A 21,681-nucleotide genomic window follows, 5' to 3' on the forward strand; every position below is an offset into this window, starting at 1 on the left:
GGGTTAATTCACATTTGTGATTCTCCTGTCCGGGTTACAACTCCAGTGTGTTTCTACCACAACATTCTATAAGTATCCTGGCTATTAAAATAACTTTTAAATAATTTTCATAAAAATTTAGAATTGATAACTAGACATATCTAGATAAACCAACTAAGCAAAGAATGAATATCTTGCTTAATATACCAAATACTGTTCTTCTCAGCTGAAAAATAACAAGAATGAAAAGAAACTTAGTAAATAGATTTGTTATTTTCCAATGGAATAGTTCTTAAAGAAGTTTGGCCCAGAATTGGCTGATGTGACAATTTAACAGGATGATTAGGGAACATACATTTCCTAGATTTTAAGCATGGTCCCTCATGGTTCCAAGCCAGCTTTAACATCACAACAGCATCCGGACACAGGTAGAACACCCTCCACCCTAGCTCTGGAATGTAGCTTGCCTTGCCTACATTTCAACTTCATTTTCAGTGTGTTGGAGATTTTCTGGCTATCCAGGTTTTCTTATTAAATCGCTAGCATTCTCAGAAGTGGTGAGTTCTTGAACCTAGTGGCCTGGGGGCATTTTTGCATGACTCAGTGGGCCCCAAGAATACAAAGAGGACCAAGATCAGTTCCTGGGGTGAGGGTTGTAGTGATGGGGGAACAGGGAACTAATGTGCCCTGAAGTCTCTGCCCTAAGCTCTCCAACACCTTGCTGATTTAGGAGTCTCAGGAGCTTCTCTCCCACAGTAGTTTATGACTGGGCACTTCCCGATCCTAGTCTTTCTTCTTAAGGAAGGACCAGGCCCTGTCCCCTCAGGCATCCCAAAGAGCTACTGAGGTCAAATCTGTACCAGTGTGTGTTGCCTCTGCTGAGGCTTCAAACCCTTGTGCTGGACACACCAGTCCGACAGTGGTCCCCCCAAATCCTCTCTAAAGGGGACTGGCTCTTGACTCTGGACCAGGTAGACTCTGTGGTGTTTTCTGTGACATGGCGGACTGTCTGGCACATTGGGGATTCTGATTCCTGTGTTCCGCGCCAGTCAGCGGCATGGAAAAGTATTGAATGTGAGCCTAGTGGGCTGCAGGAGGGACACGCTGCTGTTTTCCCCAGAGTGGCCATCGCCATGGAAGTCAGGCCAAGGGAACTGTACTTAGGTCAGAGGAGGGCCTAGCTGCCCCAGAGGCCTGCTGCTGTGTATCTCTCCAGTCCACTACCGCTCTGCCACAGGGTGCAGGACTTTATTAAGTCAGCCTTTCTTTTTGGGTGTCTAGGAAGACCATTTGGACTTAGGTTAAAATAGGCTATGATTGCCCCTCAGGATGTTCCTGCTGCTGGCCCTGATAAGTCATCTGTGTGGATAATTGTCTATAAATGGAGCCGGAGGTCACAGAGAGCGGATGTGAGCCTTTGTTCTCATCTGCTGGCCCCGACCACGTGAGGCGTCCTCACTGCAAGCGAGCAGGGGGAAGGCGGCTGACACCGAGATGCAGGCGGGGTCTTCTTCCTATGGCTCTCAGAGAAGGGGCTGCAGGGCCCAGCTGGATGAGCCACCCTGGATGAGAGGAGCTCCTGGGGCGCTTTTCTAGCACGCTTGGTCTCTAGCCATTAAAGTTTTGCCCTGCGAAGAAAAAAGCATGATGCCAAACTGTGGGGTCCAAGTAGACAGGAGTGTCCGGAGGAGAAAACAACAGCTCAGACGGACAAGACCGGAGACAGGACCAGAGCCGCGCGCCTCAAGCAGGAGAGGCTGATTAGGCACACAAGGGCGTGGGCGCTGATTGGCGGCCGTGGCAGTGGGCGGGGAGGTAGGCGGGGTGACACCGCACTGTGCCATTCTCGGAGGGCAGGAGTAGTAGGAGAAGGAGGAGTGGGCAACGGGCGCTGATTGGAGGCGGTGACGGGGACGACGCCCCTGGGCAGGACGGCTCGAGCTGATTGGAGTTGGTGGGGGTGGGCGGGTCGAGGGTGGGGTTGTCCACTGTGGGTTAAGGGGCTGAAGGAGAAAGAGCTCCTGCTGTGGACACTGATTGGTGGGTGGGCGTGTAGGCGTGGCGCGGAAGCACTCTCTGTTTGGTCGGCACGGCGCTGGGCGTAGTCTATGGGCGGGGCGGACTGCCGGGAGCTGGTACTCCTGGCCGGAGGCGAAGGCGCCGCGGGAGCGATCCTGGGGCCCGGCCCGGTGGCCCGCGAGGCCTGCCCTTTGTGCTCGCAGCCCGCATCCGCGCCCAGGGCCAGCGCGTCGGGCTCCCCGGCGCGCGTGCCCGCCCGCGCGCTGTCCGGCCTGGGATGCGCCAGGGATGCGCGCCCGCCGGCCCTGCGGCTCCTGGCAGCTGGGCGCGGGGCGATGGAGCTAAGCATGAAGAAGTTCACGGTGCGCAGGTTCTTCTCCGTGTACCTGCGCAAGAAGTCGCGTTCCAAGAGCTCCAGTCTGAGTCGCCTTGAGGTAAAGGCCCTCCCCGGGAGCGCGCAGGATGCGGGTCCCCGCCTCACCTCTCGTGGGCATGTGGAACCCAGAGGGCGTTTGGCCACCGGAATCCTTCTCACAGTCCTGTACATCATCACTCCAGACCCGAGTGTGACGTGGGAAGTTATTTGAAACCTGGTCCAGTTGTCATTAAACGTATCAAATCGGCTCCAAATGTTGGTTGGCACTTCACAACACCTGCACAGAGCGAGCCCTTGCTGCGGCTGAAATCTACCCCAGTGTATTTCTCTCTAGTGCTCCTGTGTGCACAGGATTCGGGGTCACTCCCCTGAGGAGGGGTGCGGCCCGTGCAGCTGGGTTGCCTCTTGGTGTGGGGGTTCTCTGGGAGGCTCCACGCGATTCCCAAGTTCTGTAGCCTCCGGCGCCCGCCTGTGCTGTCTTGGGTATGGTACTGTGTGGAGGATGGTCAGGGTATCTGAGATCAGTGTAGAGTTGACCAAGTAAAGAGGTTCCTTCCTTGTGAGAGCACTCTGGCGCTGGGAGGTGGAGTGCCTGATGCAATTCCCTGCAGCCTCGGCTTTGAGATAGATTGGCTCTGAAACACGAAGGACGCCAGAAAATCTTGACCTTTGCGGGTCCCTTTTCTTTTCTTCTGTGGGTGTCCATAGCCTGTCGTCTGTGTTTTAACGGTGATTTTCATTTTAACACTACGCTCTCTCCTCACCCCAGTGTACCTGCTTAAGCGGAGTGTGTGAAGGAAGGCTGGCAACTGACCTCGAGATTCCATAGGGCCCAAATGCCCCTGCTTCAGGGCTGGCCCACGGAATTGGTGTGTGTGTGGTTGTTCCATTAAAAGCAATGCCGCAGATTTCATTTTGGGTTTCTTTGTCTCAGGCAAGGGGCTCTGTGACGATCCAGGGCTCTTCCAGTAAAGCCAGGGATAGTACTGAAAGTGTCAAGGAACTGCCTGTTGAAAAAGTTTCTTTTGCTTAATTCCAGCTCAGAATCAAAGGGCCTAGAGTGTCTCTCAGAGAGCAAAACACTGACTTTTGGACAACTGCAATTATTTATATGGTAATGGAGAGGGGTCTTTAAACTTAATGAAGAGAGAAATTAAGCCAAACTTCATTTTTCTAGGACTCTGCAGAATCTAGCCAACAAGAACAGAAATTGCAGAAGTATTTACCTTCCTATCAGATATGTTTGTATCTCCTATTTCACCACAATGCTAAGGTTATCATGCTGTTCCTTGTCTCTGGCCCATTGCTTTTGCCATTACATCCCGTGAGCAAACTCTCTGTGCCATTTACAGGGTGCTTGGAGGGCCCTGAGTGTTCTAGAAGCCTGTGTGCTGATTCAACAAAGAGGAACAAACTGGGCTATGAAAAAGGCCTCCAAAATACAATGGCAGGCGAGGCAAATGCATGTCGGGAGCAAAAAAAGAAAGTTTTGTTTGTTTGTTTTGTTTTCAGTGTGAAAATAGCATTTCTAAGGCCCCTACATAAACCTGTAGACGTACAGGTCAATGGGATGAGAAAGTTGGGCAGAAATGGCTCAGTAGCTGAAGGTGCTTACTGCCAAGCCTAGCAACCCGAGTTCCATCCCCAGAGACACATGGCGACAGGAGGGGACTGAATCCCACGGTAGTCTTCTGACTTCATCCCAGGCGCAGTGCCGCGCTTGTTGTACTTACACACACACACACACACGAGAGAGAGAGAGAGAGAGAGAGAGAGAGAGAGAGAGAGAGAGAGAGAGAGAAATTTTGAGAGTTTTAAGTGTCCACAAAAGCAGTGTATTCCGTCAGTAAGGTGGATGTCTCCTGTGGATGCACCTGATACCGTGTTGCATGCTACAGCACAAGCTAGTGAAGATGCACAGGTGTGTGCTGCACAGCTGCCCCCTCCCCCCAGTTTCCTGCCATATGATGTTTGTTCTCCTATCCTTCTTCCGTTGCACAGGGGGAAGACCCTGAGAATGAAGGGTCTTCTTCAAAGCTTCCCCACTCTTCTGTCGATGTTTGCTAAGGACCTGGGGTGAGTTCAGGCTGTTTCTGGACAGTGCAGATCTCAGGTAATGTCAGCGAAAGATGTTCTGGCCTCAGGCTCCTCGTTTCCCTGGGAATGTGTTACGTAGATGGTTCTGTGCATTCGTCTAGTAAGTCCCAGACGTTCACACTTCTCCAGGTGCCTTCTCAGTCCGTTGTGTATAGAGAGTTACCCATGGGTCAGCATAGCCCAGCAAGAGTGGAAGACTTAGCAGGAAGGCCTGTCAGTAGGGATGGTACGTTAAGTATTGCATTGTTGTGCATTTACATTTGGGACAAATGAAAAAGGGAATTCACTGTACAAAAAGAAACTCATTTAACAAAAATTGCTTTAGGATATACAGAAAAACTAAAAGTCTTTGTCTTTGCAATGATATAAACAGGAAATTAACAGCAAATTCAAGTTTGAAGCAGTATTATCTTTGTTAAAAAATTATAATATTTGTTTTAAAATGAATTTTGTTTTTAGAAAACAGTGTTTGATAAACTTGGGGCTGTGGAGACCAAGTTACCTCACCACATGTGAAAACATACTGTGAATTTCTGCTTAAAATCAAGGTCATTTAAATATTTTGTTCTGTATTGGTATCGATCTAAGCTATCTGGCTGGTGGGCTGCTGAGGGCAGACGTGTTCCAGAGACTCTTGAATGGAAGCCCACAGCCTTGCATAGCCTTTGTGGGCACAGATGTCAGACCCCAGAGCTCTCCAGAGACTTTGTCCCCAAGAAGTCTCTGGCTGCAGGGCCCTGGTGCCATGCACTGAGACTTACAGAGTTGCCTGTTACCGCTGCTTCATCCCATGGTCCAGCTACTAATGGAGGTGTGGAGGCCCAGGAGGCTCTTCTGAGATGATCTGAAGAATCCCCCTCATGGAGGAGCCAGGGCCTGTGGTTAGCAAGTTTTAGCCATTTCTGACTGTGTAGCCCTTGGTGTTTGCTGTTTTTCAGGCACACAGAAAGTTGTCGTCATTAAGAGGTAATTACCCAGTGAAATATTTTGGAATGTGTTGCAAAGCCTATTTTTTTTCCTTGACAATCTTTTCTGGAATTTAGATAGTTCTATGTGGATCTGATCATGTGCACTCAGTTAGAGTCCCACTCCCCTTGGACTAGAAAGACCATTAACTTCCGTAAGCCCCTTTCTGAGCTACAAGATGGAAGGATAGAAAATGCTGGGGTTAGTGAGTGACTGTATGGAAAGACAGTTTAGAATCTTGGTGATCACTGCCCAGTCACTGTTAGTTGTTGATATTGACAAGGTTTGTTGGTGGTTTTCCTATCATCCGGGTGTCTACTGACTACATGGCTACTGTTGTCCCAGTGCCGCAGGCCTTGCCTGGTAACCAAAAGCTCCTGTTCCCTTCCTGCCTGCCCAGGGGAAGGTCAGCTGCCCACAGGATAGGATGGCTGCATTTGCTCAGATGAGTCTTCTGGCAGAGATAGTGTAACCCCTCTTACCATGCCTGCCTGCCCGTGAGTCAGCTGCACTTATCCACGGATCCATTACCCGTGTGGGTCGCTTTGCCCTGAGCGGGGGTGGCTTTCAAAGCACAGAAATGTTCCAGTGTCCATTTTAAAGTCAGAGAGCTCGAGGGATGCTGAAACCCCATCCGAGACCCCAAAGGTGTGCCGCAGGCATGTGCTCCAGAGACCCCAAGGGTGTGCTGCAGGCGTGTACTCCAGAGACACCAAGGGTGTGATGCAGGCATGTACTCCAGAGACACCAAGGGTGTGATACAGGCATGTACTCCAGAGACCCCAAGGGTGTGCTGCAGGCGTGTACTCCAGAGACACCAAGGGTGTGATGCAGGCGTGTACTCCAGGGACCCCAAGGGTGTGCTGCAGGCATGTACTCCAGAGACACCAAGGGTGTGCTGCAGGCGTGTACTCCAGAGACACCAAGGGTGTGCTGCGGGCACGTACTCCAGAGACACCAAAGGTGTGCTGCAGGCGTGTACTCCAGAGACACCAAGGGTGTGATACAGGCATGTACTCCAGAGACACCAAGGGTGTGCTGCAGGCATGTACTCCAGAGACCCCAAGGGTGTGCTGCAGGCGTGTACTCCAGAGACACCAAGGGTGTGATACAGGCGTGTACTCCAGAGACCCCAAGGTGTGCTGCAGGCGTGTACTCCAGAGACCCCAAGGGTGTGCTGCAGGCGTGTACTCCAGAGACACCAAGGGTGTGATACAGGCGTGTACTCCAGGGACACCAAGGGTGTGCTGCAGGCACGTACTCCAGAGACCCCAAGGGTGTGCTGCAGGCGTGTACTCCAGAGACCCCAAGGGTGTGATGCAGGCATGTACTCCAGAGACCCCAAGGGTGTGATACAGGCGTGTACTCCAGAGACCCCAAGGTGTGCTGCAGGCGTGTACTCCAGAGACCCCAAGGGTGTGCTGCAGGCATGTACTCCAGAGACCCCAAGGATGTGATGCAGGCGTGTACTCCTGGTTCACATTCTCTCCAGAGGCAGTAAAGGTTTTTACTTAAGATGATGTTATTTACTAAACGTTAGATTTTATCTGATCCACTAAAGGTATTGATATGGAGAGTCAGCTTGCCTACAGAATGGCCAGTTCCTCTGTATTAACAAGGCCAGGGAGATCTCTGATGCGTTATTTGGACCATTTCATCTGAAACTGACATTTTCACCAAAAGATAGTCGGTGAGAAATAAGGAGAAAAGGGTGGGATTTTGGGTGGTGATAAACTGTTGAGTGGCTTTCACTTATTTATTCTTGGGGGAAAAAAGGCTTACGGTGTGTCACATATGCTGAACTAAGCAGTTAGGGTACAAAGCCATGGTCTCTGCTTCAAATGAACTTGCTATCTAGTGAGTGGCCAAGAAATCAACAGAAGCCTGCTTTTGGGGTATGGTTCATGTGGTATTCTTAAGTCAGTGAATTAAAGTGATCGACTTAGATCAGTTCCTGATTTATTTGTTTGTCATGGTCATAGATAACCAAAGGTTGTCTGTGTTCTCACACGGTGATATTGTAATTGCTCAACTGTTTTTAAAGAAGGAAAAAAAGAAAAACAATGGTGTTGTTGTAGGAGACACTGCGTGTTTGTTCCCAGCTGCCCAGACTCCCGAAATAATCACACAGAAACTGTATTATTATTTGCAACACTGTTTGACCAATAGCTTAAGCATATTTCTAGCTAGCTTTTACATCTAGAATTAACTTATTTCTGTTATTTTATATTTTACCATGAGGTTCGTGTTCTACTGGCAAGGTTCCAGCTGGCAGCTGGCGTCTTTCCCCTCTGGCAGCTCCATGGCTTTTCTCTAACTCTGCCTTCCTTCTCCCAGCATTCAGTTTAGTTCCCCCCCCCCCCCCCCCGCCTGGTTCTACTCTGCCCTATCAACCAGCCAGGACAGTTTTCTTTGCTAACCAATGGTATTCACAGCATACAGAGGGAAATCCCACATCATGGTGTCACAATCATATACATGTTAGAAAAGGGGCTGGGGGCAAATGTTAAGGGAGATTCCAGCTGAGGCGCAAAGAACAGTTCTTATTCTTGGTGATCAATAGAGAATTTCTTCTAGGTTAGGTAGTTTCCAGGAAGGCAATTTCCAGTTGTTCACAGTAGTAAGTACCTAAGAAATTCTGGGAGTCCTTGTTGTATTAGGCTTTTGACAACCAGGGAAAGAAGGAAGGAAGGAAGGAAGGAAGGAAGGAAGGAGGGAGGGAGGAAGGGAGAGAGAAAGGGAGGGAGCGAGGGAGGCAGGGAAGGAGGAAGGGAGGGAGGGAAGAGAGAAGAAAAGACCATAAATAAATGGTTCATGTTGGTGAAGGTCTAGGATGTGTCTTTGTAGTGTTGTGTTCCCCCCACCCCGCATATTTTTTATTTTTATCAAAGACGCTTATCAAAATACTTTTGCTTATTCAAAAATACATACAACCAAAACTCTTGAGATTTTTCCCATTTTTTCCCGCTGCCTCCATCACCATCCTTCCCATGAGGCCATAGGCTGACTGGCGGTCACCACTAAATAAAAGTTCAACCATTTGCTCTTTCTTCACACACTCTGAAGTAGAAACAAAGGGGCAGTAAGTGAAAGATGGGACATCTGTCCTCCTGTCTGACCTCGGTAGCTCAGTGTGATCGATGGATGGATGCCAGTTCCTCCGATATGGTGATGTAGTCTCCAGGACCTATGCTGCGGGGAGGATGTGGGAGGCTGTGGATACAGCTCACAGGCCTTGAGAAGGTGCAGGCGGCTGGTGTTTTAAACCTCAACCCTGTATTCTGGAGTCTGCCAGTAGAGCCTGTGCACCCTGTTGAGGTGGGGAAAACTGGAGAAAAGTTTGTTCATGTGAGATGGAGTTGGGATCTAGGAATTTAGCCAGAAATATATTTTTCCTCCACGGCTCTGTGCTGTTGACTAAGCAAAGCTGCTTTGAGTCGAGGAATTCTCTGAACGATCGACGCTGACTTACAGTTATGGGGCCGTCTTTTGTTGCGTTCTTTCCTGTCATCCTGTTTGCGGATAAGGCTTCACTTATCTATCAAAGCTGTTGAGTTGACCATGAGGAGATCTCTATAAAGTAGGCTTCACAGCTACTGGGTCCGATGCAAACGTAGGCCGTGTTCAGTTGATCATACGTGACCCCCAGCTACAGCAGGTACTGCTTAGACAGCTAGCCCGAGCTAGTGTGAACTCTCTGACCCTGGACTGGCAGCAGGGGAACCTGCAAAGGCCTGAACTAGGCCCTCTGAATGTGGGTGACAGTTGTATGGCTGGGGCAGTTTGTGGGCCCACTGGCCGGCCGTGGAACCAGTATTTATCTCTAGTGCATGAACTGGCTTTTATAGCCCATTCCCTGTGGAGGGATACCTTGCTCAGTCCAGATTCTGGGAGGAGGGCCTTGGGCCCGCCTCAAGAGATTTGCCAGACTTTGTTGACTCCCCATGGGAGGTCAGTCTCACAGTCTGTGAGGACTGGAGGGGGTATGGGGAAGGTCAGGTAGGGGAAACAGGAGGAGAGGAAGGAGAGGGAACTGGGATTCGTATGTAAAATAGGAAAAGATTGTGTAAAAAAAATAAAATAGAAAAAGTTAAAAACAAACAAAACACCTTCAACAAAAAAGAAGGTGCTTATGCTGACTGATAAGTGAACGAGGATGATGCCATGGTAGCGTGACTATAAATAACGTTAGGACCTCCCACGAGACTTCAGGGGCTGAATCAGCAGGAAAGACACAGTGTGCCAGGTCGTCAGGGATGTGTGCCTTTGTTTAGGTGTTATTTGCTTAGTTTCTTGAGGTCCCCTAAAGGACATAGTAACAATACCACCGGTCATGGAATCCTGCTTAATTCCCAGCCCTTGCAAAGGTCCTCAGGCTCTGTCAGCAGCTGCACTTCCAGCGGGAAAGGAAGTTCTGCACCCCTGGGGCCAGCTGTGCCTCTGCACACCTGCCGTGAGCTTGCCTGGCCCTCACTGGCTAGCTGCCTCACTAGCCTGCCTCACACTTCCTGTTTTCCTGCCTCAGCTGGCTCACTCACTTAATCCTTTGGAGTACCTGCCTCTTCATCTGCAAAAAAGGCAGTTTATCTTATAGTGATGGTACTTAAGCCTCCAGAGTCAGAGATGACCTAGGCCCGGTGGAATTCCACGGGGCTGTGCCCATATGCTAGCCAGACCCTCTGTTGAGGGTACTCTTTGCCAGCTTCCTCTGCCGTCCCCCATTTGAGTACACATTTGTCCCAGGTGAGTGTTGTCACCAGAGAGCTGGCTCTCCTAGGTTACAACCACGCTGAGTTTCCTATGAATGAAGATTTAGGGCTGGAAATGCAGTTCATCTGACAGACAGCTTGCCTAACACCTCTAAGGCCCTGGGCCTGCTCCTTGGTCTCTCTAACATGCCTGTAATCCCAGTACTCGGAAGGTGGAGGCAGGGGGGTCTGAGTCCAGGCCCATTTTTGGCTGGACAGAGCTAAAGTTCAGTCTGGGTCTTCTTTGTCTGTCTCTGTCTCTGCCTCTGTCTCTGTCTCTGTGTGTGTGTGTGTGGGGGCAAGCTGAGGGATGGCAAAGGATGGAGTCTTGGCAGAAATTCTCTAGTTTCCTTGGGTGGAAAGACACACACGCAGGAGATTAAGACAGCAAACAGGAATGAGCAGCTCATCCCTGGGTGGGACTGGGGAAGAGCTAAGCCAAGGATGCTGCAGACCCGCAGAAGGCGAGCCTGCTGTGTTGTCAGCATCTTTAGATTTTAGATAGACACTGGCATATCATATGCAGGTCTAGAACTTGCTGAAGTGGTCAAGTGATCCCCACTGCAACTTGAGGCTTTGCGAGATTGGCGGCCATGTCTGGACAGATGCCATGGATGGGCTGCGTCTTTGCCCTTTACTTATTAAGTGGGTAGCTGAGTTTATAATAGAAAGGGAAGTGACTTCTATTGGAAAGGTTGTGGTGAGGGTTAGTTCGAGTGTTTTGGACCAGGACAAGCAGGCCTTTCAGGACTGTAAGTCAGATGACATCCTGCCTGCTGATGTTTACATCGGAAGCATCCTGTAGTCAATGTCTTTATTAGCACAAAAAAGGCAAAACAGCTGCTTGTTAGGAAAGTGGCTAAGTGGGCTGAGGAGCTGCCTGAAGGGTCCCTGAGAGAGGAGGTGGAATAGGGGAGTTTAGTGCTGGGCTCTGATCCTTGAAGGAGCTGCCAGACCCATTCGTGCTCACGTGGGCCCTGGTAGCCAGAGGCTCTTTGTCAAGCAGGAAGCCCAGAAAGGCTGGTACCAGGTGTGTCTGTAACCCAGGACAGGCTTGCAGAGGTGTCCATGAGACCTTGGGAAATGATTCTGGTGGCTAGGTTGACTTTGAAGCTAATTGAAAGGAAAGAAAAACAGACAAAACAAGAAAAAGGAAGTTTATTTTCAGAACACCTTCAGCTTTTGGATTCTGTTTAGTCAGTTGTCACCGTGGAGCACTGGACCTTTGAGCTCCTGGACTGACGGCAGCAGGGGCAGTGGACCGTCTGCATCCCAGGGAGCCCCAGCAGCACACGGTGGCCTGTGAGTTATATTTGTAAAATGTAGCAAAGCAGAATTCAGGAGTTTTGATGTGTGACTCAGTGGAAGGATTGCAACACCTACCCCCAGAGAAAAGTGAAAAGAGGCATACCATTTGGTGGTTTGTCCTGAGGTTGACATGCAGAGAGACCCTGTGCAGATGTGTTCAGTGACTGTCAGAGATCATGAATATATCTTACTCTCTCCTTTGACAATATGGTACTGTGGGTCCTGATGAAGGTGGCAAGTGATGTGAGAAGGAAGGGCTGTATGTCAGAGCAAACCCTCCGTGGTCATTGTGTGTGTGGGAGAGGCGTGTGTGTCAGTCTGCAGGGAGCAAACACAGCCTCGTACCGCTCAGGAGTTTCGTTCTCCTTCCCTACTCCTGCTCCCAATCCCAGTCTGGTCCATCTGTCTAACCCATTTGTCTTTCCTCTGAGATGGTCACCCGGGTCATCCCCACAAGGACTCCCGTGTAGGAGCAGTTTGTTCATCTCTTTTCAAGGAGCTCCCTGCAACAGCCAAGGGGCCACGGTGAGCTGTAATGGCAGGGGCGTGAAGACAACTGCTGGACAGGAAGTGATTCAGTTGGCAGGGTCCTGGCTTGAAAGGAGTGAGGGCGGGGACACAGCTTGCTGAGTAGTTGGGTGGGACCTGGGTAGTGATACACAGTGATTTCTCACATCTGTATCGTCCTTCTGTGATGGGGCCTGGGTAGTGATACACAGTGATTTCTCACATCTGTATTGTCCTTCTGTGATGGGGCCTGGGTAGTGATACACAGTGATTTCTCACATCTGTATCGTCCTTCTGTGATGGGGCCTGGGTAGTGATACACAGTGATTTCTTACATCTGTATCGTCCTTCTGTGATGGGGTCTGGGTAGTGATGGGCAGTGACCCCACATCTGTGTCCTTCTGTGATGGGGCCTGGGTAGTGATGGGTGTGATCCCCACATCTGTGTCCTTCTGTGATGGGGCCTGGGTAGTGATGGGCAGTGACCCCCACATCTGTGTTCTTCTGTGATGGGGTCTGGGTAGTAAGGGCAGTGACCCCACATCTGTGTCCTTCTGTGATGGGGCCTGGGTAGTGATGGGCAGTGACCCCACATCTGTGTCCTGTGATGGGGTCTGGGTAGTGATGGATGTCATCCCCACATCTGTGTCCTTCTGTGATGGGGTCTGGGTAGTGATGGGCAGTGACCCCCACATCTGTGTCCTTCTGTGATGGGGTCTGGGTGGTGATGGGCAGTGACCCCCACATCTGTGTCCTTCTGTGATGGGGCCTGGGTAGTGATGGGCAGTGACCCCACATCTGTGTCCTTCTGTGATGGGGTCTGGGTGGTGATGGGCAGTGACCCCCACATCTGTGTCCTTCTGTGATGGGGCCTGGGTAGTGATGGGCAGTGACCCCACATCTGTGTCCTGTGATGGGGTCTGGGTAGTGATGGATGTCATCCCCACATCTGTGTCCTTCTGTGATGGGGTCTGGGTAGTGATGGGCAGTGACCCCACATCTGTGTCCTTCTGTGATGGGGTCTGGGTAGCGATGGGCAGTGACCCCACATCTGTGTCCTTCTGTGATGGGGTCTGGGTGGTGATGGGCAGTGACCCCCACATCTGTGTCCTTCTGTGATGGGGCCTGGGTAGTGATGGGCAGTGACCCCACATCTGTGTCCTGTGATGGGGTCTGGGTAGTGATGGATGTCATCCCCACATCTGTGTCCTTCTGTGATGGGGTCTGGGTAGTGATGGGCAGTGACCCCACATCTGTGTCCTTCTGTGATGGGGTCTGGGTAGCGATGGGCAGTGACCCCACATCTGTGTCCTTCTGTGATGGGGTCTGGGTAGTGATGGGCAGTGACCCCACATCTGTGTCCTGTGATGGGGTCTGGGTAGTGATGGGCAGTGACCCCACATCTGTGTCCTGTGACAGTTGACCAACCTTCTGTGCTTTATGACACTGTGGTGACGATGCTTGTCGGCTTTGGGGACAGACCACTGAAGTCCTTCCTCTGATATACTTCTGTGACTTCACCAAGGTCACCAGTAATACCAACTGAACTCCAGTTCCTTGCACTGTAAAAATAGCAGCCCCCTGCCTTAGAGGGTTGAATCTGGAGACAGTGGAATGATCTGTGTAGCAGGCATGGTGGGTACTTAGTAAAGGCCAGTGTGGCAGGTTAGTAGCTTATGGTCAAACATGGTGGGTACCTAGTAAGGGCCAGTGTGGCAGGTTAGTAGGCGGTGGTCAAGCTTCGTCACTTCCTCTAGCCATGGCTCCCAAACTCACATACCATGGCTGTGGTGTAGTGCACACCTGAGACACACAATACAAGCCCTGGCTTGGCATTACCCTTCCGTGGCTGGTCATGTTAAAGCATCACCACTGAAGCTACATTGTTGGGCTGAGTGGGAATGGTTACATGAAGAGTTTAGTCTGTGTGGTGTGTATACACGGTGGGTCTTGCCAAGGCAGTAAGTCCTCAGTCCGTCCTTCAGAAAGCACCAGAAAGCCAGAGTCTGGAGTTTAGAAGGCAGCAGGGCAGGAGGGTTTCGATGCTGTCTCCCCTGCAGATGGAGCACCTGCTCGTGGCTGGGCGCATCCCTCTGGAGTCCACAGCTTGTCCAGGGCACTTTGATGGGTCTTAGTGATTCAGGAGATGACAGTTGAGAACCGGGCTCAGGCATTTGCTGTCTCATTCTGGAGCCTCCTCCCACTCACTTCAAATCCAGTGTTCTCCATCCTAACACCCCTGTCCTGGCAGAGGTCACACTGCTCCCCCACCACATTTAGACAGGAAGGGTATGACTTTATGAACTTCAAGGGTCAGTAGTTCTGTCTAGCATGACTTTTGTCCAGTTCTTCTCTCAGTTAGAAAGAAGCAGAGGCAGCGTGTCTGACAACTTCAGACATCTTACAGTGGTTTTTTTCTCTTCCCTTTGTCACAGATCTGATTCCTCTTGGGTCCTCTCTCCTCTTGCAACCTCAGGACCACACATTTGCATCAGCCCGACATGCAGGCTCATGAGGGGAGGCTGTGCTCTCTGCTGTGCATGGAAGGGTTGCAAGGTTGTAGGTGGACCCTCTGAGAGGCTGCCAGCGTTTCCTGCTGGAGTTCAGTGGCAGGAATAAGGCAGTTCTCCAGCTGTGGAATGGCCCTCTGCTCTCCCCAGCTCTCTCTGGGGCCGTGAGGGTCCTTGCCAATGCCATGGACTCAGAGTGCTTTGGTTTCGGCAGGTGGTATGTATACCTGGTGGGTGTAGAGGATGGCTATTGGTCAGTTCCCAAAGACAAGCACAGCCCAGTTCCTGAAGTTGGTAGATGTTACTGTGTCAGGCAGAAGTGGTTATGCAGGTGTTGTTAGGTTGGGATCTTGGATTAGGAAGATGATCCTGGATGTCCATGTGTCTCTGTAAAGGGAGACAGAGAAGACTCCGCTTTGGGAGAGGAACAGGGAGACAGTGATGGAGGAAGGGAGCCCGGAGGATGTTCCCAGAGTCCTCAGGAGAGAACAACCCTGCTAACAGCAGCAGAGCAATCAGGAGCCTTCAGGCTGTGGCGATTTGTCACGCTGGTGGTCAGGGACAGATGCACGTTAAAGTCAGTCTGACTGTAGAGTAGATCTGTTGGTTTCAAGACAGAGGTGGGCACAGCTCAAGTAGAGATGTGTAGGTGGATGAGGTCTGAGCAGGGTTGGGCAGGACCTCAAAAGTAGAAGACTAGACTCGGCCTGCCTAGAAAGTGGCCAGGCAGAGCAGCTAGCTGTCCTAGGGTTTTCCCTTCCATACGGCTGCACTGGATCTGATTTGGTATTTGCGTGGCCCAGCGTGAGCAGAGATTTCAGCTGTGTAAGGATCCGCCGAGGTCTTACCCCAGGGTGAGCAGAGATTTTGGCTGTGTAAGAATCTGCCGAGGTCTACCCCAGGGTGAGCAGAGATTTTGGCTGTGTAAGGATCCGCTGAGGTCTTACCCCAGGGTGAGCAGAAATTTCGGCTGTGTAAGGATCCGCCGAGGTCTTACCCCAGGGTGAGCAGAGATTTTGGCTGTGTAAGGATCCGCCGAGGTCTTACCCCAGGGTGAGCAGAGCAGAGCTACAACTCCATCCTTGTGGCAGCTGTGCTCTAGGGTTAAAAAGAAAACAATTGAATGCACTTAGGAAAAGTGGCCATTCCAAAAAGTGCTAGGGGGAAATGTGGGGCAACAAGCCCAGCAGGACAGGAGGACAAGCTGTGGTGGCATTTAGGGGACCCCGAGAAGGAGTCTCAGAGTCTCACAGTGGTTCCTTCTCACCTGAAGACCAGTGTACCCAAGAGGGAGTGCCCAGATGTGTGCATGCACATGGACACATAACAAACAGATGGATTGTTCTGGAAGAGCTGTGAGGATTAGACCCTTGCCTGTGGGGAGGAGGGAGAGAAGAGCAGAGTGGCTCCAGGACCTGCAGTTCGCTGCTACCTGTGGGTAACTGGACACACATACAAATGAAAGAGGAATCCAAATGATGTCCTTGCCAGCCTGATCCTGAAGTGGGGAGTCGGCACAGGAGGTGCAGTCGGCCAGATGGATCTAGCGTCCTCAGTCCCATGAGGATCTGCAGTCTCCTTACTAAAGGCTTAATAACTCCGCCATGCCACTGCAGCCACTCGATCGCATCAGTGGTGGCATGTGGACCCAGGCCGGTGGCGTGAGTCAAGGTGAGTGGACACCTGCAGGTGCACTTGACATGAGGAGTTAGATCTGGGTCAAGCTGTGCCTCTGGTTGGAAGTCTCCCTGCTTGTCTTGGTGCCTTGAGGCAGATGCTGTCCCAAGAGTTGGTTTCACGCGTGGCACACCATCCACTTCAGTTGAGCCTGCTCTTTGGGGCTTGCAGCCTGTGCTCAAGCTCTCGTATCCTCAATAGTAACTCAGGAGTCCAGTGGAGGAAAGAGGGACGGGAAGAAAGGCAGGGGAAAGACAGAGGGGAAGGAAATGCACTGGAAGCGGAGAAGGAAGTGGAGCCTGCGTGCAGGGCCTGAAGAGGAGGAGGGAGTGAAATGCCTTGGCCTCCAAGGAGAAGCACTCCACAGGGAAAGAAGGAGATGTCACATCATGAAGCAGCCAGGCCTCACTCTGCAGTTTGGACAGCAATGCTGCCCAGCAGTGTGACAGAGAGGGCACAGTCAGAGATGGGCCCTGCGGAGTAGCTTCTCACCTACCAGGAGAGTTGGGCCAGGGGGTACACTGCTGCCTAGCACCCTGCTACGTATTGCCACCCACCTCCCAAAGGCAGGGAGAGAGAGTTCTGGACATGAGCCTGCCCTGAGGAGCATCTGTGTAGCAGTGGCCCAGTCCCTTGCTTTATGGGGTAGGTCTTGCCTCCGAGGAAGAGCTGTGAATTCGGAATTTTACCGTTAGGATTGGCAGTGTCTGTCGCAGGCAAACACCTGAGGGTGCTCGTGGAGTTCTGAGATTGCGGAACATGGACAGTGGGTTCCCTCCTGCTGCTCTGGGTCCTCTCTGGCTGGTGAGGTGAGGCCTTGCTTATGGCCATTAAAAGATGAGCGAAAAATTGGAGGCACAAGAAGAAAACAGGCCTGGGAGAGCACTGTGAGAGAAAAGAGGTGTCCAGTCCCCTCAGCATCTCTTCTACCCAGCGGAGAAGGCTGGAGCACCCAGGTTACAGATGCTGGGTGTTTAGGATGTGTGGCACACCAGAGAGCCCCGAGGGACCATACTCTCACCTCCACATCCTTGGTGACGGCGCGCGTTTCGACATAGGCACACAGGATTGTGACAAGAGCAATGGCAGAAGATAGTTGCCAGGGACCCACAGGCTGGCCGTACTGAGCTCTTCTGTTCTGACAGCAGATGCTAGTGGTAATTCACAAAATCTGGTTTCACTTCCGCATTCTTCAAGACAGACTTATCCCTCAGAGGCCATTCTTCACAGCACCCTGTCACCTCGGCACGTGGAAAGATGTGGCTGTCCATCATTGTTCACACTCGTCCTGCTTTCCACTCTCTGTCACTGCATCCCGCCAGAGATGAGCAGAAGGGACAAAACCAGGCAAGAATGGACATTGTTTATCCAGCCAAGGGTCTTCCAAGCATTTTGTAGTTTTCAAGAGGAAGGAGACAAAGTTATTTGCAAATTAACTAATGTAAGTTCTCTCTCTTAACACTGATGAGTAGGAAATGTTCTCTTTGACAGCCTGAGAATTAATATAAAGGGATTAAATACATAAATATGTCAATATAAGGGCATGTTTGCAAGTGGTATATATGTGCATGTGTGTTCCTATATGTGATTAAATCGACAAATATGTCAGTGTAAGTGCGTGTTTGCAAGTGGTATATATGTGCATGTGTGTTCCTATCTACGCATGTAGGCATGAACATGTGTATATGTGCATATATGTATATGTGCTAGCACTACATAAGCTATTTTCCAGGAACAGCAGTCAGGACCAGAGGGACCTTGAGACCTTGGTTCAGAGGCCATGTAGGAATGGAGAAGCCTGGAGGCCCCATTTGTACTTCGGCAGCCATCTGTGACCTACACAGTACCCAGTGATTTTGATTTAGGTTTTCTTTATGCAAATAAAGCTATCTGGCATGAGTACATTTTCTCACTTAATATCTTATAAGAACTCTAAGAAAGTGAGTGCTAGTGTGTCTGCCTCATGTATGTCCAACATATCACAGATCAGGGTGCTGGCAGAGCTCTCCCTGACACCAACAGTTAGTCATTCTGTCATGGGAGCCGGGAGCCTGCTCTGTTGTGTTCGCCTTGAGTTTGTGTCTTTAACCACAGTGATGCATGTTCTTCTATGGGGGTGAAATGCTGAGCTCAACAATGTATCTATAGCAGGTTATGTGTTCTGTGCACACTTCTGTGGAAGAGCTCATCTGCAGGTGTTTTCTGACCCGAGTGTGGTACTGCAGTACCAGCAGTGGGGAGGCAGAGGCAGGAGGATCTTTGTGAGTCCAACCTGGAATACATAGCAAGGCTCTGTCTAAAACACAAGGAGAAAGAAAAAGACGTTTTCCATCCCACGGCTCTTAGCTTTAGATTATGTGTTGGCCCATGCATGGCCAATAGTACAAGTTCTGGAACACACACTACAGGACGGATATGTGAACTTTCAAGAACCTGAGAGCCTGTGGGTCCAGCCCCTTCTGGCTGCCAAGCGCTGGACACAGGGTGGCTTCCATCCCCTCAATAACTGATGGGTTTGAACTCCCACACCCTTCATGACTTCCTCTTTGTAGAAGAGAGCTCTGCCGTTGCTCGTGTTCTCTGTTTTATTCATGTTTTGTGCGAGGAGGATGCAGGTAGCAGCAGATGAGGCGGGGTGGGCAGGAGATGGAGTAGGGCTTTCCAACCTGTTGCTGCTCTGTGGAGGGCTTGAGTCTCAATGTTCTGGGTTATTATTTTATTGGGATAAATGAGCATGCTTGGCATAATTAACAATTTTGAGAACCCTCGTGGAGATTTGCTGCATGGTTACATGTAAAACACAGGCATTCCTTAGAAAGTATATTTGGAAAATGCAGTAATGATTTTAATCTTATGTTTTAAACAATCGTAGACTTGTCTTTTCAAATTTACCAATTTAATGAAGGTGACAAAGTGGGGAAACTAAGAATAAATTTCTTTCATTCATTGAAAAAGCCCAGGTTTCCTATTTTTACAAATTCCTATTCTCGTTTTCTCGGCATGTCTGTCATTCACTTTCCAATCGCCGTGACAAAATAAATACTTGATAAAGCATCACAAGGAAGGAAGGGATTGTGTGGCTCACAGTTCAAAGAAGGACCCTCCACGGTAAGGGAGGTGCAACAGGAGCGTGCTCACTGGCTCTATGACGCCCACATTCAGGGTGAGCCCTCCTTCTTAAGCCCTTCTGGAAACACCCTCATCAGCAAGCCAGAGGTGTGTTTCCATGGTGATCTTTAAATCCCGTCATACTGCCTGTCATTGACCCTTCACAGTAGGCTTAGTGGCTGCAGGATGCCTTGGTTCCTCTTCTTGATCTACTTTTCTTTCCTATGTTGGCCTCCCAACTAAGATCCTGCATACGCAGACAAGAATTTAAAGATGGATTCAGCAAAGTGTGGTGGAAATGATTGAATTACAGAAAGAGTATTTCATTGTGTTAACCTTCTAGTTCTTAATGCTTTCCCTTAGAGTGTGGAGTAAAGGAGTGGGCATCAGATGTCACTGACAAAATAGATTTCTTAGAAGCCCAGAAGTAGTAATGGCTCTCTCTCTCTCTCTCTGTCTCTCTCTCTCTCTCTCCCTCTCTCCCTCCCTCCCTCTCTCTCTCTCTGTGTATGTACTCTGGTTTGGACAGGGGAGTATATGTGTTCATGTGTGGAGACTGGAAGTCAATCTCAAGTGTTGTTCCCCAGGCACCTTGCTTTTTGAGACCGTCTCCCACTGAGACGCAGAGCAGCTGATTAGGTTAGCCTGTTGGCCACATTGAGCCCTAGACATCCGCCCTGTTTCTTATCTCCTCGATACTGGAATTTCAACCCATATCTGGCTTTTTGCTTGGGTTTTGGCCTCATTCTCAGGTTCTCATACTTACAAGGCAAGCATTTTACCAACTCAGCCATCTGCCAGCCTGTTGTTTCTTTCTTTCCTTGTGTTCTTATGGTCAAGTATTTGCCAAGCACTGCTGTTTAACCAAGTTATCTTATTTTGATAAATTGCTAGATATAATATTGTATAAAAGGAAACAGGGGACTTCCGAAGCAGTCTCTTCTGACCTCGGGGTTGATGCCCACAACCCTAAGAAGAAACACGTTTATTTCAGTGTGTAGTAAGCGAGCGGTGTGACCCAGTTGTATAGAATTTTATCCATGCGGTTCACTGCGTGTTGTCTTTGGAGTTGTTTTCCCGCCTGTTGCTAGTGGTTCCTGGCGGCTGATCGCCTCTGCCAGCATTGGATTTGTGCTTCTTACCCCCCACTCCACACCACTGTGCGGTCAGGTTATCTTTTTATTCATGGGAAGAACGGGAGAGCCATTTTCAGAGCTCCCAGAAGAGTGAAGGAACACTTCATGACTTCTATTTCTGTCCTCTAAATGGCCTGGCACACTGTGTGCCTGTCTCCTACTCAGGGCCAGAAGAAGAAGAACATGGCTTTACTAACAAGCTTACTCTCCTCACAAGCTCCCTTGTAGTCGAAGACACTTATTTACATTAGCAGCAAAAGATGTAATGAAGAGATTGTAGCAGGAGGGAAAAAAAACAGGAATAGGGGAAGAGTAGAAAATTTCAAAAATATGCAAAGGGAAGCAAGTGGTTCAAAATTAACCACTGTTTCTTTATCTTGAAATAAGTATAGAAGAATCCTTTCTGACTTCTTGTCTGGAGAGACAGCTCAGCCGGTAGCGTGTTTGCTATGGAGCCGTGGGACCTGAATGTGGTTCTCAGTGCACACATACAGATCTAGGCATTAAGGTGCATGCTTGCAATCTGAGACCAAGGACGTGGAAGCAGGCAGGTCCCTGGGGCCATGACCAAGCAGTGTAGCATCGTCAGTGAGCTTCAGGCCAGTAGGAGAACCGGTCTCCAAAATAAAAGGTACATGGTACGTGAAGCATGACACCAGAGGTTGTTCTCTGGCTTCCCCATGCAGCTACACACACATGTGCACTTGTGCAGACATGGATGTGCATAGCATGTATACACACATATGCACAAACTGAAGTTAATTCAGACTTCCTGAATATTCCAGTTTGTAAATTCTTTGTTTTTCAGTAATTACAAACAAACTGTGCTTGACACTCAACCTTTGCCGTTGGGGTTCCACTGTTAACTAACAGTGCGTGCCTGTTATTTCAGGTGCCTATGTGGTTGACATGAGGGGCAGGCGGCGGCATGGCGCACAACTGTAGCTGTGACAGCGTGACATCAGAGCACGCTGATAGGGTCACTGAATTTCGCCTACCTAGATTCATGGTCCTTTTGCCATCACTTGAAGGAGGATCTATGCCAGGGTTTTCCCATCACCTCCTGCATGGGACCCTTTTCCCAGAACCTGCTGATCTTTCTTGGCCTTCCTTTGCAAACACAGGGTCCCAGAAAACCCCTTTGGGAACCAGGACTCTAGGGTTTTAGCAGCCATTTATTAAGGGAGGGGACAATAAGGGGTAGTCTTTCAGTTAGGGTCTTTTGGTGATTTCCATCCATGTCTTGGGGG

The 21,681-nt window shown here is 50.1% G+C and overlaps 1 protein-coding gene across 4 annotated transcripts in view; it reads left to right on the forward strand.

The window, feature by feature from the left end:
* Positions 1 to 21,681, forward strand: part of Rps6ka2 (ribosomal protein S6 kinase A2) — a 270,352-nt gene that overhangs the window by 126,932 nt on the left and 121,739 nt on the right. Inside the window, exon 1 of one of the 4 annotated variants that reach the window (XM_075951183.1) lies at positions 2,101 to 2,432. The exons of the other annotated variants lie outside the window; for them this stretch is intronic. Within the exon in view, the coding sequence (XP_075807298.1) occupies positions 2,334 to 2,432 (99 nt within the window). The 5' untranslated portion in view covers positions 2,101 to 2,333. Of the gene's footprint in view, positions 1 to 2,100; positions 2,433 to 21,681 lie in introns of those variants that run through there. 4 annotated transcript variants of the gene reach the window in all.

Source organism: Microtus pennsylvanicus, chromosome 1 (assembly GCF_037038515.1).
Source record: "Microtus pennsylvanicus isolate mMicPen1 chromosome 1, mMicPen1.hap1, whole genome shotgun sequence".
Lineage (NCBI taxonomy): Eukaryota > Metazoa > Chordata > Mammalia > Rodentia > Cricetidae > Microtus > Microtus pennsylvanicus.